This window comes from Trachinotus anak, unplaced genomic scaffold (genome assembly GCF_046630095.1).
Source record: "Trachinotus anak isolate AG129_WGS33_773 ecotype Australia unplaced genomic scaffold, CSIRO_AGI_Tana_v1 ptg000015l, whole genome shotgun sequence".
Classification (NCBI taxonomy): Eukaryota; Metazoa; Chordata; class Actinopteri; order Carangiformes; family Carangidae; genus Trachinotus; species Trachinotus anak.
In genome coordinates, this window is record NW_027273866.1 from 14019661 (window position 1) to 14034730 (window position 15070).

Sequence of the window (15070 nt, forward strand, 5' to 3'; positions counted from 1 at the left end):
ATTGATCACAGAGCAGCTGTTGAATCAACATTACATCCTATTACTTTATTACTTTAAACCGACGTGGACAGAGAGCAGGGTGCACAGTGGGCACCCACTCAGTTCTGCTCATACTGCACTGGGTGTCTGCAAATGTGGTGTCTCACATCTTGTACAGTTGGTGAGTTTGCAGCCACAGAAATCAGCAGAAGGCCAAATAAACATCACTCTGACCCTTAGGACTTCACAGATGGGGAAAATGTAATTTGAGCTTTAGTGTGTGGTACAGTTTGCTATTACTACATTACAAAACTTACATTTGCTAAATTTATTTCCAGCCCCCCACCCCCCACCCCCCCCCCCCCACCCCCACCCCACCCCACCACCACCACTGCAAAGATCAGCTTTAAGCATACAAAAAGCAGCAATAAAATCTGAGCCTGTATTTCTATTAGTGTTACGACAGGACAGTGCTTTAATGTTAAATTGTTTGTTGATTGACTAGATAAGACCGAACTATTGCCAATGGTTTTTATGTTAGAGGTTTTGAACAAAATCCAGTTCCTAAGCTGACTGAACTGAACAGATCCCAGCCTTTGGTCTCAGGGGAAGAGCTCTTGTCTGCTCTTGACAGAGGTGGTATTGTGGCATTTTGTGTACAGTGAGATTGAACCTGTTGCTGCATGCTGTTAACAGACTGCCCTCTCAAACATTCTTTTCTACTCCTACATTGATGTGATGGCCATGAAATACCATGCTTTGTTGTGGCGGTTCAGAACATCCCTATACAGTACATAAAAATATCTTCACTCAGCATCACCCCCAACAGCCCCCCACAACCTCACCACTGCACCCCGCAACACTCACACCTTCCATAAAACATGCCACACATCTGCTGCACAGTCAGGAGTCATGCTTGACTCTGTAAACTCACCAGATGGGGAATTAAATAAGAGTTACAATGCAACCTTAAATGATGGGGAAACAGAGGAGCAACAAAAGTAAGTGAGCAGTAACAAGGGCAGAGGAGTATGAGCCGAGGTTACGACCTCCAGGTTAGAGGAGAGTCTCTGATCTTTGCTGCCAGGGAATCCAACACCTCCAAGTGCGCTTTGGTTGATTATTAATCAAAACCCTCTATCTGGCCAGTTCACATTAAGGTGAAGAAAGAATTGTATGTACTGTAAGAACTCATTGAGATCTGTTCTGTAGAGTATCTCCCTGAAGAGACTGTCCAATCATATCTTAGCAACCAAGTAAGCATAGTCTAATGCTAATGTAAGTTATAATGTGCAGCTAACCAGATTACTACCTACAATGGTAACATATCTTGTGGTCAATAAGCCTCTTCCTGAACAGTTGAACTATTGTAATACTACGCAAAGCACAACTACAGCATGCACAGTATTACTCTGCAGATCAGCTGTTTGATTTCGACAGAGCTAAGTGTAGGTGTGGTTGTGCATAGGAATATGGTTCAACATCAAGAAAAACAGTGAAAATATTATATAATATATATAAAATATAAAATTTTATAATAGAATATAGCAGATCTGAATCTACTGCAGGTAATACACTGACTATAGATAACTACCTCACACAACTCCATGTCAAATAACCCAAACTATCACTTTAAAATTAGCAATATTTTTGAAAAAAGCACTAGGGAATATTTTTGCCTCCTCTTTTGTTAAAAATAAATGTTGTTAAGACTTTAAACATCTGCAATCCCAAACCAAAAGGTGGATTTAACCTGTCAGGTCTCTGCCCTGGAAGGGATCTTCTGTGTCTGAGACGCGAGATCGTGCAGCACTGTCGCACTCCGGCTTCTGGTACCTGTTACACAGAGGGGAGAGGACAGCAGGAACATGGCTGCATGAGACAAAAACAGAAGAAGGAAACAATAAATCTGACCCAGCAATGTTTGAAAAACCTGAAACATTCGAGGAGCCACTAGTCCATGTTGAAAGATTTGTTCAACCACAGAAAATAAAAGAAATCAAATATGGTCTGTGACCGAACACTCAACAACACAAAAGATTTTCCTGGTTTCCTTCCAGGCCTAAAAACAATCTGAGGTGGAGCTTAAAACCAGGAGATGTTATTGGTGCAGGAGAAATACTGTACTGATTTAAACCATCAAGATCTTTGTCATGATCACATGCAGCCTGCTTAATCTCAAAGCTGCAGTCTACAACCTGTTGCTCTTTGGTTTAAATCTGCACGTCCACTGTCGATCTGTACAGAATTATTGTTACAGTGATTTATCTTTCTTTTTATGAACACTTAATCAATAAATTTGATTTGACATGCACAAAGCTTTGTTTCAGAGCCATAACAAACTGTTTGGCATTATGTGTGGCATGACTCGTTTTCTCCTGGCTATTGTATCAGTGCTTCTTGGAAAATTGAGCATGTGTGTCTCATTTGGCTTTTTGTTTTTTTCAAAGTAAAATCAAGTTGTCATTTCTCTTTTCACAGTCTGCATGGCCACTGATCCAAAATGGGATGTCTAATGCATGACTCTGCACATTGCTGTCCAGGGGAAAGAAACTGGGATGAATGACATAAGGTCTGGTCCAAGATGCAGCAAATTCTTATGTGAAGAAATAATTGCCTCAGGGTTGTCACTCAATATCTCTAAAATGCAGATCATTTTGTCTGCAAGATTAACTTCTGTGCATGTGTTTTAATTTTTGTATGGGTTGTTGATCATTTTGATTTGGCTTCAGAAGAAAGTATTAAAGTATTAACTTGAAAACTGAACTATCTCTCCAAGACACACGACCTGTGTTATTCTGAATGCAAATAGAATTAAGGCCAAAAACCAAGTAATTTTTTCCTGATTTGAGAAAAGTCCGTACCTCATCCTGTAAAACATAAACTCTCTAGTAGAGAGAAAATGATGATGCCCCTTTAGGACAGAGACCAGTTCATCAATTTACCGGTTAGTTTTTCAAACATCCAATCTCTTTATCTTTGTCTAGCACTTTGTTTCACTTCACAATACTCGTGTTCTAGATACAAATCATAAAACCCTTTTAAACAACCAAAACATGAGCAATGTGCATCATTTATTTAACCTTTTCTATGTTGCTTCATCTCCATCCCTCTGACACACTGCTCTTACAAAAACCCATTGTGTCTCTTCCATCTCCCTGAAGGCAATATAAACAGTAGCAACTGCACTGAAAACAAATGTCATACCAAACACTGATTGTTTATGACAAGCTAAATGATATTCCCATCAGGGCTTGAAGCTATTTTTTTTTTTTGCCAAATTAACTGGCAACAGCAACTTGGATCCAAAGTTCCTTGAGAAGTTTAAGGTCTGTGCAGCAAAAGTAGCTTTAAGCCATTGGCTCTAGGGATGGTAGTGTTGATCTGTCAGTTGATGGGTTGATCCACCTCTTTGTTCCAGATTGAAATACAACAGCAAGTATTTGATTGACTGCCATGAAATTTGCTACAGACGTTCATTCCCAAAGGATGTATCCTAATGACTTTAGTGATCCTTTGACTTTTCTTCTAGCGCCACCATGAGGTTTACATTTGTGGTTTTGAGTGAAATGTCTCTTGGATGGATGGCCTTTAAATTTGGTTCATACATTCAGGTCTCCCTCAGGATTAATTCACATAACTTTTGCGATCCCTGAACTTGAGCTCCATCATCATCAAAATTTCACTTTGTCCAGTACTTTTGTTTTATGACTAATAGAACTAAAGACATTCCCATCAGCTTCAGTTGTACTTTGTGTTTAGTGCTAAATAATCAGCGTGCTAACACACTAAACTGAGATGCTGTATGTTGTAAATAATTATACCTGCTAAACTTCAGCAGGTTAGCATTGTCATTTTGGGCATGTTAGCATGCTGACACTAGCATTTAGATTGAAACAACATTGTCTTAAGTACAGCATCACAGAGCTGCTAGCATGGATGTAGACCCTTAAGTCTTAAAAATCACACTCACAGACTTTACTGCCACAGACACCTCACAACAAGCTACTGTATGTATGTTGTAACAGCACTTCTCATTAAAAGTATGGAGCCTGGCTTGTGCTTGCAAGTGTGTTTCCCAGCTCTGGTACTAACAAAGCTGGACGGAGATTATGTATTTGTGCCTCTGTCCTGCTGACAGGATATCAGATAATCATGCCCGCACTGGCAGACAAATGAAGTAGCCATTAAATGATAAAGAGTAAAAAAACAATCAGGTTATATTTTCCAGTGGACACCTGAATGTCACTAAAGCAAAGTATCAGAAAGCAAACTACAGTGAGCATTTGAAGGTGCAAAATCACAGTGTTACTACTATAAAAAAACAGGACTGAGTTAAGTGCTAATTCTTATATTTATCTTACCTGGTGGAGGTTCCAGGAATGGGACGTCCCGTGTCCACCAGAACACACCAGCAGTAGCCTGTGGACTGGTGGCACTGGACCGGTTTGTAAAGGCCTCCTGGTCCACAGTCGGGGATGAATATGGCCTCACGAGGGTTCTGCCGATCCTCGTCCAGAGCGCTCTGTCTCTCCTGGTCACAAGAGGGAACTTTCTCTAAAACCATGAGAAACACACTCAGTACAGAGAGACACAATTTGGAAACCAGACACACATTGCACACGGACAAAAAAATATGAAGCATCTGTCACAAGCTTAAAAGGTGACATCAGAATGATCATGTGACTCATCATCAATCCAGAGCTGACAATTTATTGTCATTTCAAGTTTTATATATAATACAATACTTTCATGTGTTATTTGGTATATGTCAGAATTTGGAGGCTGTCGATCTGGCTGTCAATCAACCACCTTCAATTAGAACTGGCCAGCTACCAGTTGATGGGTGGTGCTATCTCTGTGGACCAGCTGTTGTAGGTTTAGGACCTGCTGCCTGCCTTTGTTGTGCCTTTGTCTGTCTGAATTTGAGTTAACCAATCACAATCTATATCTATGGCAGAAAAGTGTGAGTGTGTGGATAGAAGGGCAACACAGATTGTTGTGAGAATAGAAACAGGGAACAGGATTATGAGGTTGTAATTATTGTTCTTTTTTTCATCCCATGGGCATAAGCAAGTAAATGTCAAGCATCTTGTCTTCTATGATATTTGAAGCTTGAATGTTTAGTATTGACCTTTAAAATAGGAGACGCAGACCTTTTTGAGCTTTTATAAAAATTTTGACAACCAACTGTTTTCAAGTGGCAGAAATTCAATACTGATGTTGTTATGTGATGACAACTGAACCATCTCCATGACAACTAAGTTAAACATCTGCTGATGACTGTGAGATGTGGTGAATGCTCCAGAGAAACCAACTTAAGTGGATCTTCATGTAAGATTGTTTTTGTCAGGTCAGTTTGTGATGGTACCATTTCTTGTTCTCATCAAAAGTTGTTTGGGTTCCAAGTACAAAGCTTTTTAAAAATGTCCCTTCAGAAACCTTTGTATTAAAACATGCTGCTGCTGTATGTCCATGTTCCTATGAAGTTTATGGATCCATCACAGATAGAGTGTAAACAAACAAAGCACACCAAGCTGTATCAACTTAATCTGTATCCAGCAACATGTTGGGCTGGTCCGGCTTCATGCAGTTTGACTTCAACATGAAGGACTGCTGCCATAAAACCCTTACCAGTCCTTCCTCAGGTTGTATTAGGAATTCTTTTCCCACCATGATTTCTCATATTTATCTGTTCAGAAACAGCCACTTAGCCCTTGAGAGATGCTCCTGCAGCACCTTGTCCCACAACACTGTATTTATATTCACATCCATTTAGTCCATTGCTCACTCTTAAGCCAAGTACAACAGAGCTGCATGCTAAGCTTGTTACCATGGTGATGAAGTGTGCTTTTACTACCCCTGATCCATTCCTCATTTTACATTCAAGTGCACTATGAGGCATTAAGCTACAATAACAGGGTCACACTAACCGTTTGGAGAGTTTTCTAGGGTGGTGACATGTGGTATTTTCACATTGTGGAGCTTATTAGTGCCACAGCGGTGCCGGTAGTCTCAGCTCACACAGTTCCAGTAACCAAAGCATAATTAGAACAATACGGCACAGTCACTGTCTGGTTCAAGTCAACATCAGGGAAGGAAGCTTGTGAAATTCAATATGGAACTTCTCCTCTTGTACAGAGTTTTGAGCATATTCTCTACCCCAAGACAAAGATAGAAGTAGTATTCACATCCTTTACCCTTTAAAATCACCAGTCAACATTTTTATATCAGTAATAGACGAGATGATGTGAGAAGGAGTTGCTTGTAGTGACAATCCCACTGAGAATCATCAACAGACTCTGCAGTACCTCTCAGCTCTGCAGAGACATTGTGTGTTTTTGGTCGTTTTTTTGGTTTGACAGCCCACAACTTTACTGTTTTGGTTCAGTCTCACCGCTCTCATCAACCTTGTTTCCAGACGCAGCAAGCAGCTGCTTTAGGAAACCAAACCACAGCATGGCACATGCCACAAATGGCAGACAAAGTTAGCAGCTCTGTGCTAAACCAAGTAGAACATTTAGCCGCTAAAGAGAGTATTTTTCTCAGGAAGTGGTGGAGAGCAAAACTGAACTGGAAGAGAGTGAGTATTGGTCTTAGATGCACAAATGTGTGAATAGGCAACTGTTTCCTGGCACGTTTGCCATTAAAGCACTGTGAGGTGCGCTGCCCTGAAGGGGTCAAAAAGTCAATGAATGCAAGTTTAATTAGGAATACCAACATTCAAAAATCACTGCATTAGCTGAACAAAAGTAAATCTGCATCTTACTTTGCTTTTGTCAAAATGAACTTAGTCCATGGTACATGCTGGTGTTACCAAAACCAGTTCACAGTTCACATGAGCACAGTGCTAATTGTTTTCATATCTGATTTTGAAACATTAAATCTGTCCTCCTTTAAATGGGGCTTTTCAGCAGAAGTGGTAGGCAGCAGGTTCAGCAGCGGACTTGAGGCCTGGCTGAGGAGGGTGGGATGTGTGTGTGGGGGGTGTTCATGTTTCCTGAGCATGGCTGCCAACATAAAACTAAACGTGTCCCCGCACCAGTGAACTTTTTCTTCTGTGAAGACTCACACTCAAGTGTTCTTAGCGCTGTGCTGGGGCTCTGGTCCCCGCCAAGGTTTCTTCACATCCAAATTATTTAGCACTGTTTATTATACAGAGGTTATACTGGCGCCAGGAGCTAGGATTCCCAAAAGAAAATTGTTTTCATACATATAAATGGAAAAAGGCTGGACGCTTGCAATGTAATCCTCTGTTTTGTGTGGATTTGAAATTCAATCTACAGCTTCTTTGCCTGCCTTGGATATCTGCATTTCTGCTCTATTTATTTTTTGTTTTTGTTTCTTTTTCAATTTCATTTCTCTTCCTCTTCCGAGAACTGAGTGATGAGAAACACAAACCCTCAGAAAACAAATATTGTCCTGAGAAAACATTAAAAAAGCAAAAAAAACACACACACAAGTGGTTGTCAGGAACATTTGTAACAATTTGCTCGATGTTTTGGTGATTTTCTTCAGGGCCGGCTGATAATGGACACGAGACGACCATCTGCAGTATCTTTGATGAGAAATGGCCCGCTCCATTTTATGCCTTTCAGTTTGGCCCTTGTCCTCCACGCTTCAAGTGAAACTATTTTCAAATCCTTTTCCACTTTCCTTATTTCTCCGTTTCTCTTTTCCCTCATTTATCAAACAACCTCCGGCTCTCACTCAATCCCTTCCTCCCACCTCTATAAGCCTCTCATTCCTTCACTTTCCTTTTCTCTCTCTCTGCCTCCCTCCATCCTAATACCTCTCTCCCTTCCCCCACCCACCCAACGTTCTCTCCTCTTCACTTCATCCCAATGGTTTTCAGCTGTGGAGTAATCACTGCAATATTGTCTCTACCAAGCCTTCTCTGCAGTTAAAATAGCGGAAATGTCAGTAATAGGGGAACTCTGTGTGGAGGTATGTAGGTGCATGTGTTTGTCTTTATGACCCAGAGAGCATCAAAGCCAGAGAGATGATGGAGAGTTCACTCATAAAATGGATATGTAATTCTTAACACAATTGGTACTTTTCCACACATCATTTTAATAGTGTGTTTGGTCACAACGAGTTACTGTTGTCACTTATTGTGCTGAAAAGTAAAACACAAGTGCACGCTCCCTCAAACTAGACATACAAATGTGATTAAAAGAAACAAAATCCCCTTTTAAGACAGCAGATTTTTATATAAAAATCATGCCCTTCGTTGACACGACTGCATTATATTCTTTCAACATTTTGTTTTTCTGTTGTCTGGCTCAAGGGAGAAGTGGTGGTTTGTGAGTTTCTGGTTCTCTACACATTTATAAATGAAATGCATGACAGAGTGCTTCCCCCTCCTTGCAACTCTGGAACAACAGCACGTCAAAGTCTGGCAACAAAGCATCTGTGTGAAAAATGGAGTCCGCTTTGCTTTGCCTAAGCAAACAGGTTTCACTAACACAATCTCCGCATCACCTTAAATCATAATTATGGGGTATCCAGAGACAGAGAGCCAGTAAATGAATAATGAAGTTTATGTGCACACAGGAGGGCTACTTTGTGAGCACTCAGGTTTTCCAGCATACAGGGAGAGAAAGACAGAGAGGGTCTGATTGTGAGGAGTTTAAATATTGAGCACTTGTTGCACCAAATCTCTAGCAAAGAATGAAGACAGAAAGCAAACTCTGTGTATTGATCTCTCCACTTGACTGCTTGCAGTTTCAGGCTGTATGAATTTTGGCAAACACAAACTCACACACTAAGTATTCAAGTCCTTCACTTTAGTGAAAATAATTCTATGCTACAAGCAAAAGTCCTGCATTTAAACATTTACTTAAATATATTTTTCCAAATAACAATGTATGGAAAAACAATGTCAGAGGGGTCATCCATAGTGATGAACCTACAGAGGATCATCACCCCTCAGCTTTACTGCATATATAACAACTTTCAACTTATTGTTTAGCTATCAGGCCTACATCTTAACTCAGGAGCTGGTAGAGACCAAAAACAGAGCTAAAAGAGAGCAGATATTAAATTAGCATTCACCAAATAACATGAAACATGACTCCAAATGATTATGGTGCTGTGTAACTGCTGAATGTGTAAATAAGCAACTAGTTCATCATATCAACGTAAAAGGTGATTTTCTTTCTGCTGCCCCCAAGTGACCAAAAATATCAGTTGGGGCAGTGACAGTATAAATGTAGGGCTACAACTAATGATTATTTTTATTATTGATTAATCTGAGAGTTATTTTTAATTGATCGTTTTGTCAATAAAATGCTAGAAAGTCGTGACCAACAGTCCAAAGCTCCAATGGTTCAGTTTACTGTCATTTACAGACAAGCATCAAATTCTCACATTTCAGAAGCTGGAACCAAAATAGTTTTGGCATTTTTGCTCAAAAAAACAATGAGAGAGAGAGAGACTAAAACAATTAATCTTTTGTCCCATTGACCATTAATGTTCTGTTGATTAATTAATTGACTAATAATTTTAGCTTCAGATGAATATATCAATGAATGAAGTATCAGAAGTCAAAGTACTGGCTTTTGAGAAGGGTTGGGTCATGTTGGCTCAAGTTTTCAGGTGTAAAATCTAACTACAGCTCTCATTTACATTTACATTTACATTTAGTCATTTAGCAGACGCTTTTATCCAAAGCGACTTACTTAGCTCTCATAGTGAAGTGAAGCAAAACAGTATTTATTTCTGAAATGTCGTGGAGAAAGAGAAGGCAGGTCTAAATAATTAAGTACAGACCCTTTCAGCTGTATTTAGGTACAGTACAGTTGTTACACAAACACTAACACAGTTTTCATGGACATATCCATATTCAGACACACATTCTCTCACAATCACTCGCAAATATTCACACAGTCACAGAAACAGACATACAGTCTTTTCCTTTTTTGATATGCACATCCACAAACACCAACACACAATCACATACAGATGCACTGGCACGCACACACACACACACACACCACTCATGTCTCAAATGTGATGACCCCTCTCTCAGTTGGACTTGTTGCTTGTCCTTTGATGACACCGGATGCTAATTGGAAACAGGAAGCTGGCGTTCCCACAGGAGTTTCAAAGAGCTGTCACAGCGAATCTCTCTCAGCTACAATACAATCCAAAATGCTGCTCTGACCACAGTTTCCCCTGCCACATCACCATCATTCAAAAGAAACCTTATATTACAATCAACTGTTTGTGTGCTCTATTGTGTGGGAGTCTAGCCTGTACATAAGTGCGAGCTGAATCTGAAGCAGTAAAAGACAGTGATGGCAGTTTGAGCCCTGTCATAACATGCATACAGTCAAAGTGGGCATTCACATTTATATGCTACGTATATGTTCTAAATATTAATACATAATACACACTGATATAACTGTGGAGGATTTAAAATGACTAAATTGAAATAAATCAAACAACTAAAGTGAAATATGTGCAATATGTATTTCTTTCTATGTATGCAGTGTTACCACTGCAGTGTAAAAACTATTTTATAATCTTTTCAGGGTGTCCGTCGCATGATCAGCACCTTTATTTGATATTTTTCTTTACACTTTCTACTTGTAAAGTACATTTCTCATCAATGTCTGAGACATAAAATCTGCTTTTTAACATCTGTGTACTTAGCATCAAATGTTGTGAGCCTAAATCTTGAGACATGAACCATCTTCACTGTATCTTTTCAGCGACAACGCAGAAGGCCTCACTGACACAAAAATGCATCATTTTGAGACTATTAAATAAACATTAATGACATGTATCAGCTAGCCAATATATCCATCCAACACTTACACACACACATACTCACAACCCCCACCACATTCACTCCTTGACTTGTTGCAGCGGCGTCAAAGGCGTCCAGCTGCCCAGAGGGTACTGAACATGTTGAGGCGTAATTGAAAAGGAGACAGAGAAAACTAAACAAATTACACCAAAGGAAAGAAACCAAGAAACATAATCCTGGCAGTGCAGGGCTGTCTCCAAACTGGAAGTGTTGTACATTTCATCTCAGACTGGTGGCTTTGAAACCGGGTAACACCGGACACAAGTTGATGTACACTTTATTTAGGGTTCAGGCGTCTTCCCTGGTATAGTTTTCATAGTCATCTTAAGATCAGTGTGTGGCTAATACGTGTATCCTGAAAACAGTGGGTGGTGCTATTTGAGGAGGTGTTTACACTGGGAGGAGAGGGTGGCGTATTAGTGGTATATTCAAGAACATGATCCCTCACTGGCTTCCCACAAACCTCCAAAAATGTATTTTGATGTGGCACTGTGTTAGTGCTGTACTATATCATATTTATTAGGAACTCTTGACTGCTACTGCAACACCTTCTTGTTTTAAACATATCAAACCTTAATTTACTGTACATCTGTAGACTGAATGTATGAGTGTCAGAATAAGGAGGTGTTTCTTTCTCTCACCTTGCTTCCTGGAAGTGGAGCTGTTCTGCTTAACCAGCTGTTTTATCCACAGCGTTGGAGCAGTTATCTCTGCAGTAGTAGGAGGACAGAGGAAAGATCAATAGCTGTCACACTTTACTGAACCTCGTCAGCTGTGCCAACAGCACCAGTAGCTACATATTTCAGACACAATTTGTACAGCCAAGCTTTGCCCACAAAACCAAAATTAAAAGTCCATCCAGGATTCCATTATTTCCAAAGAATATCAAATATGTCATCTAGTATTTCTGACATCTGGACTTTTCCATTTGATGTAATGGTGCATTTTTAAGAAATAGCATATTGGGTTTCAGTCTTAAATTCATGAAATACTGTAGCTTCACTAAAGTCTTGGAAGAAGTTGTGGACCAACAGCCTAAAAGTCCACAACAGAAATAGGATGACATGCAGTAAATGTGAGCCAGCTTTTTAAATCATGACGGTTAGCATAAATTCACAGTTTGGACCTTAGCTAACGAAGTGACCATATCACCACTGTGTTACAGGTGGAGAAGCAGTTAGAGGAGACTTACCATCACCCTCAGGGGGGACATGAGTCTCCATGGTGGGTGTGGGCTTGGAGCCATCATCTGGGTTAAGGGTGAGAAAGAAACGGAAAGAGACTACCATTATTGAGGTTAATACAATCTACTCTCCAGAACTGTTGAATGGTTGGGATTTGCACATGGCCCGGCCAAGACAGATAGAAAAACAGACAGGAAGACAGATTGAATAATACAAAAACAGAACATGACCACCCACATGGGGCTCTACATCACACACACACACACACACACACGCACACACACACACACACACACACACACACATCAGTAAATCAACTTCTCACACTGGCATTCTTACACTTACACAATCAGCCTGCACATTTAACACACTCCTTCACGATCACACTGCAAACAACACACACATACACAGACATACACTCACTTGAGGAGACCAGCCCCCCACCTCGGTACCCACATGATTGCAGTGCAGGTGTAGGATGTGTCAGGACAGAAAGGCCTACTCATAACTATCCAAACACAGAGGTGAACAAACCTCTGACCAATAATGAACTTCATTATCCTTGATTGTCACAATAAGACGATTTGTTGATGTTGGTCCGGTCAGTCGATCAACTGGCTGGTCCCCCCTGAAAACGCTGGTCCAGAGTGCGTCTCAGCAAGTAGACAGACTGCATAGTGATATGATAGTGATGCTTTCCGGAGGATCATTTTAAATGACGCTGACAATGGTCTGACCATTGCTCTAACGCCATCGTCACATCAAGAACTGTCCTTTACTCATGGCTTGGTCCACAAGAAGGAGATTTTATAGTGTCCAGATTTTACAGAAATTGTAGTGGATATTCATGACATTCAAAGGATTAAATTATAGTATTTAGCCACAATCAGCCTGAAATCTCAGCCATTTGTGCTTCATTTTTCCATTTGTACAGAAGAAATATGAAAACTTTATCCTGCCAGATGAGATGTTAATGCTGTAGGACTTAATGATCCCATGGCCTTTCATGTAGCATCACTCAGGATAAACTTTGTTTGTTTCTAGTACACGTAACACTTGATGAATAATGGCTTCTGACTCTGTAAAAAAAGCACTAACAAGCGTTCTGGCAGCACCTTTGTGGCGTTAGTTGTATTTGTACTTTGCCAGCTGAAGATCACTATCTCCATAATTCATGAAGATTCATCATTTTAAAACTTTGTTAAGTCTCTCTAAAGTTTGGTCTTGTTTCTAAGCTGCAGGCTGGATAAACAGTCACTATCCTTTTCTCATCCTGTTTTCTTTCCCACTGTTGGGGAAAATGTTTCATGGTTAAGTATTTCAAATTATAGAGTGTTCTGCATGAATGTTCTCACTTTGGCAACCAAACAGTCATTTACTACATGGTAACAAGTGACATGAAGTTTTGTGTGAACTGGCACTTAGCCAAAACTGTGTATTCCCACTGTGTTGTCCATGCCTTGCAACAGCTATAATACTATGTGATAGCAGAATATCTATCTAGAAACAGATTTCAAATATAATTGATTGTACTCTCAGATACAATTTGTTACCACAAGTGGTGGTAGTGGTGGTAAAGTGTCCTTAACTAAACAATGAATAAATTGCCATCAGTCGTATGTAATGCTTTGGATTTGAGCTGCCTAGAATACTCACCCATGTGCAGTTTTGTCGCATCTGGAAAATCCCTTTGAAAATAATTTAGTCAAAAGCAAACCATACAAAGCCATTCTACAAACACTACAGTAAGTCATTCTGCAAGCACTACAGTCCTGAAATCAGATGACATGTCAGTATGTTGGAACATTGGAGGTCAAACTGACCTGAGCTGGTCAAACTGTAAATATAATACAATGGTTACTTGACTGATGTCAGACAAGTGCAAACCTGGGTCAAACACTAGTCAGAAATACCAGTATTTCTGGCAGCCGTCTGCAGATATGGTTCAGATTTCTTTTTGACCACTGACAATATATCGTGAGCACATTAAAACAACTTGTAACTTACAGTATTTCTCAATTACTGTTTGATCCAGGTCTGGACTGTGGGCTACAAGCTGTGAGGGGGGAAAACAGTTAATGTAATGCGTGTATGTTTCTGCTCTTTACTCATACAGTATGGACTTTGAACTGATCACATGGAACAAAATCAGGTCAAAAGACATTTTGAACTCATGCTCTCCTTCTGTCTCTCATACAAACAAAAAACGCTCACACATACACACTCACACAACATGCAGCAGATCTCAGCTCACCTTTTCTACCAGAGTTCGGTGGCCCAGGTGGTTTATCAGTTACTGACCCTGTGAGGGGGGGGGGAAAAAAATACAACATGTACAAAGCAAAGAAAGCTGCTCTGGAGCTTTGAAGAATTTGATTCCAAAATGCTGTTTATCCATTTCAGAAACCAAAAAAATGTAATATAATTTACCATCCAACTGAAAATAAATAATATTGCAAGAGCTTGAGTCACTTAATAGCTTTCTTATGATTTTGAATTGAATTTGATTGTTTCAACTGAACACAGGACACACACGAACAGACAACATCACCGATTACCCAACCCACCGACGTCTTGTCTTAGAATTAGATGCTGAGGTTTGACGAGTACATTCTGTTAGTACTTCATAGGCACACATTGAAACATTTGACTTGTTGCATTATCTTAGTGTTGACTAATGCAAACCTGAGTCATTTAATACATCTGTGGGAAATTATCAAAAAAATGAGGTTGCACATTTCCAAAATATCATTCTCGTTCGGTGCATGCAGATAGTTGGTGTCATGCATGGATGCATGGAGAAAAAGAGCAAATTAGACTGTGCAGCCAATTACAATAGAAGGACAAAGGGGAGAAATTTTGAGTGAAGGCAACTAGAAGGAAATTTACTACCTGACAATCCACTTGTCGCAGCATGAGTTCCCATAAATTCATGGAAGTTTCCTGCAAATGTATGTGAGATGATTGATTTGGGTCATAGTGTACAGGGGCGTCTGAGCATGTCAGTAAAGGTTATTTGCTTTCAGCTGAGAGGGAAGGGATTGTAAGGAAAGAGGAGTTGGGCATGTTGGACTGTAGCAGCTGTATATCA

At 40.0% G+C, this 15070-nt stretch overlaps 1 protein-coding gene across 12 annotated transcripts in view; it reads right to left on the reverse strand.

The window, feature by feature from the left end:
- Nucleotides 1-15070, reverse strand: part of smoc1 (SPARC related modular calcium binding 1) — a 49591-nt gene that overhangs the window by 11059 nt on the left and 23462 nt on the right. For 4 of the 12 annotated variants that reach the window (XM_071498445.1, XM_071498443.1, XM_071498447.1 and 1 more), the window contains exons 6-11: nucleotides 14872-14922; nucleotides 14234-14281; nucleotides 11988-12044; nucleotides 11437-11505; nucleotides 4344-4536; nucleotides 1733-1815 (exon numbers count right to left, since the gene is read on the reverse strand). In XM_071498445.1, coding sequence (XP_071354546.1) covers nucleotides 1733-1815; nucleotides 4344-4536; nucleotides 11437-11505; nucleotides 11988-12044; nucleotides 14234-14281; nucleotides 14872-14922 — 501 coding nt within the window. Of the gene's footprint in view, nucleotides 1-1732; nucleotides 1816-4343; nucleotides 4537-11436; nucleotides 11506-11987; nucleotides 12078-14233; nucleotides 14282-14871; nucleotides 14923-15070 lie in introns of all 12 variants that reach the window. The other 8 variants (XM_071498441.1, XM_071498439.1, XM_071498442.1 and 5 more) reach the window with 3 other exon arrangements.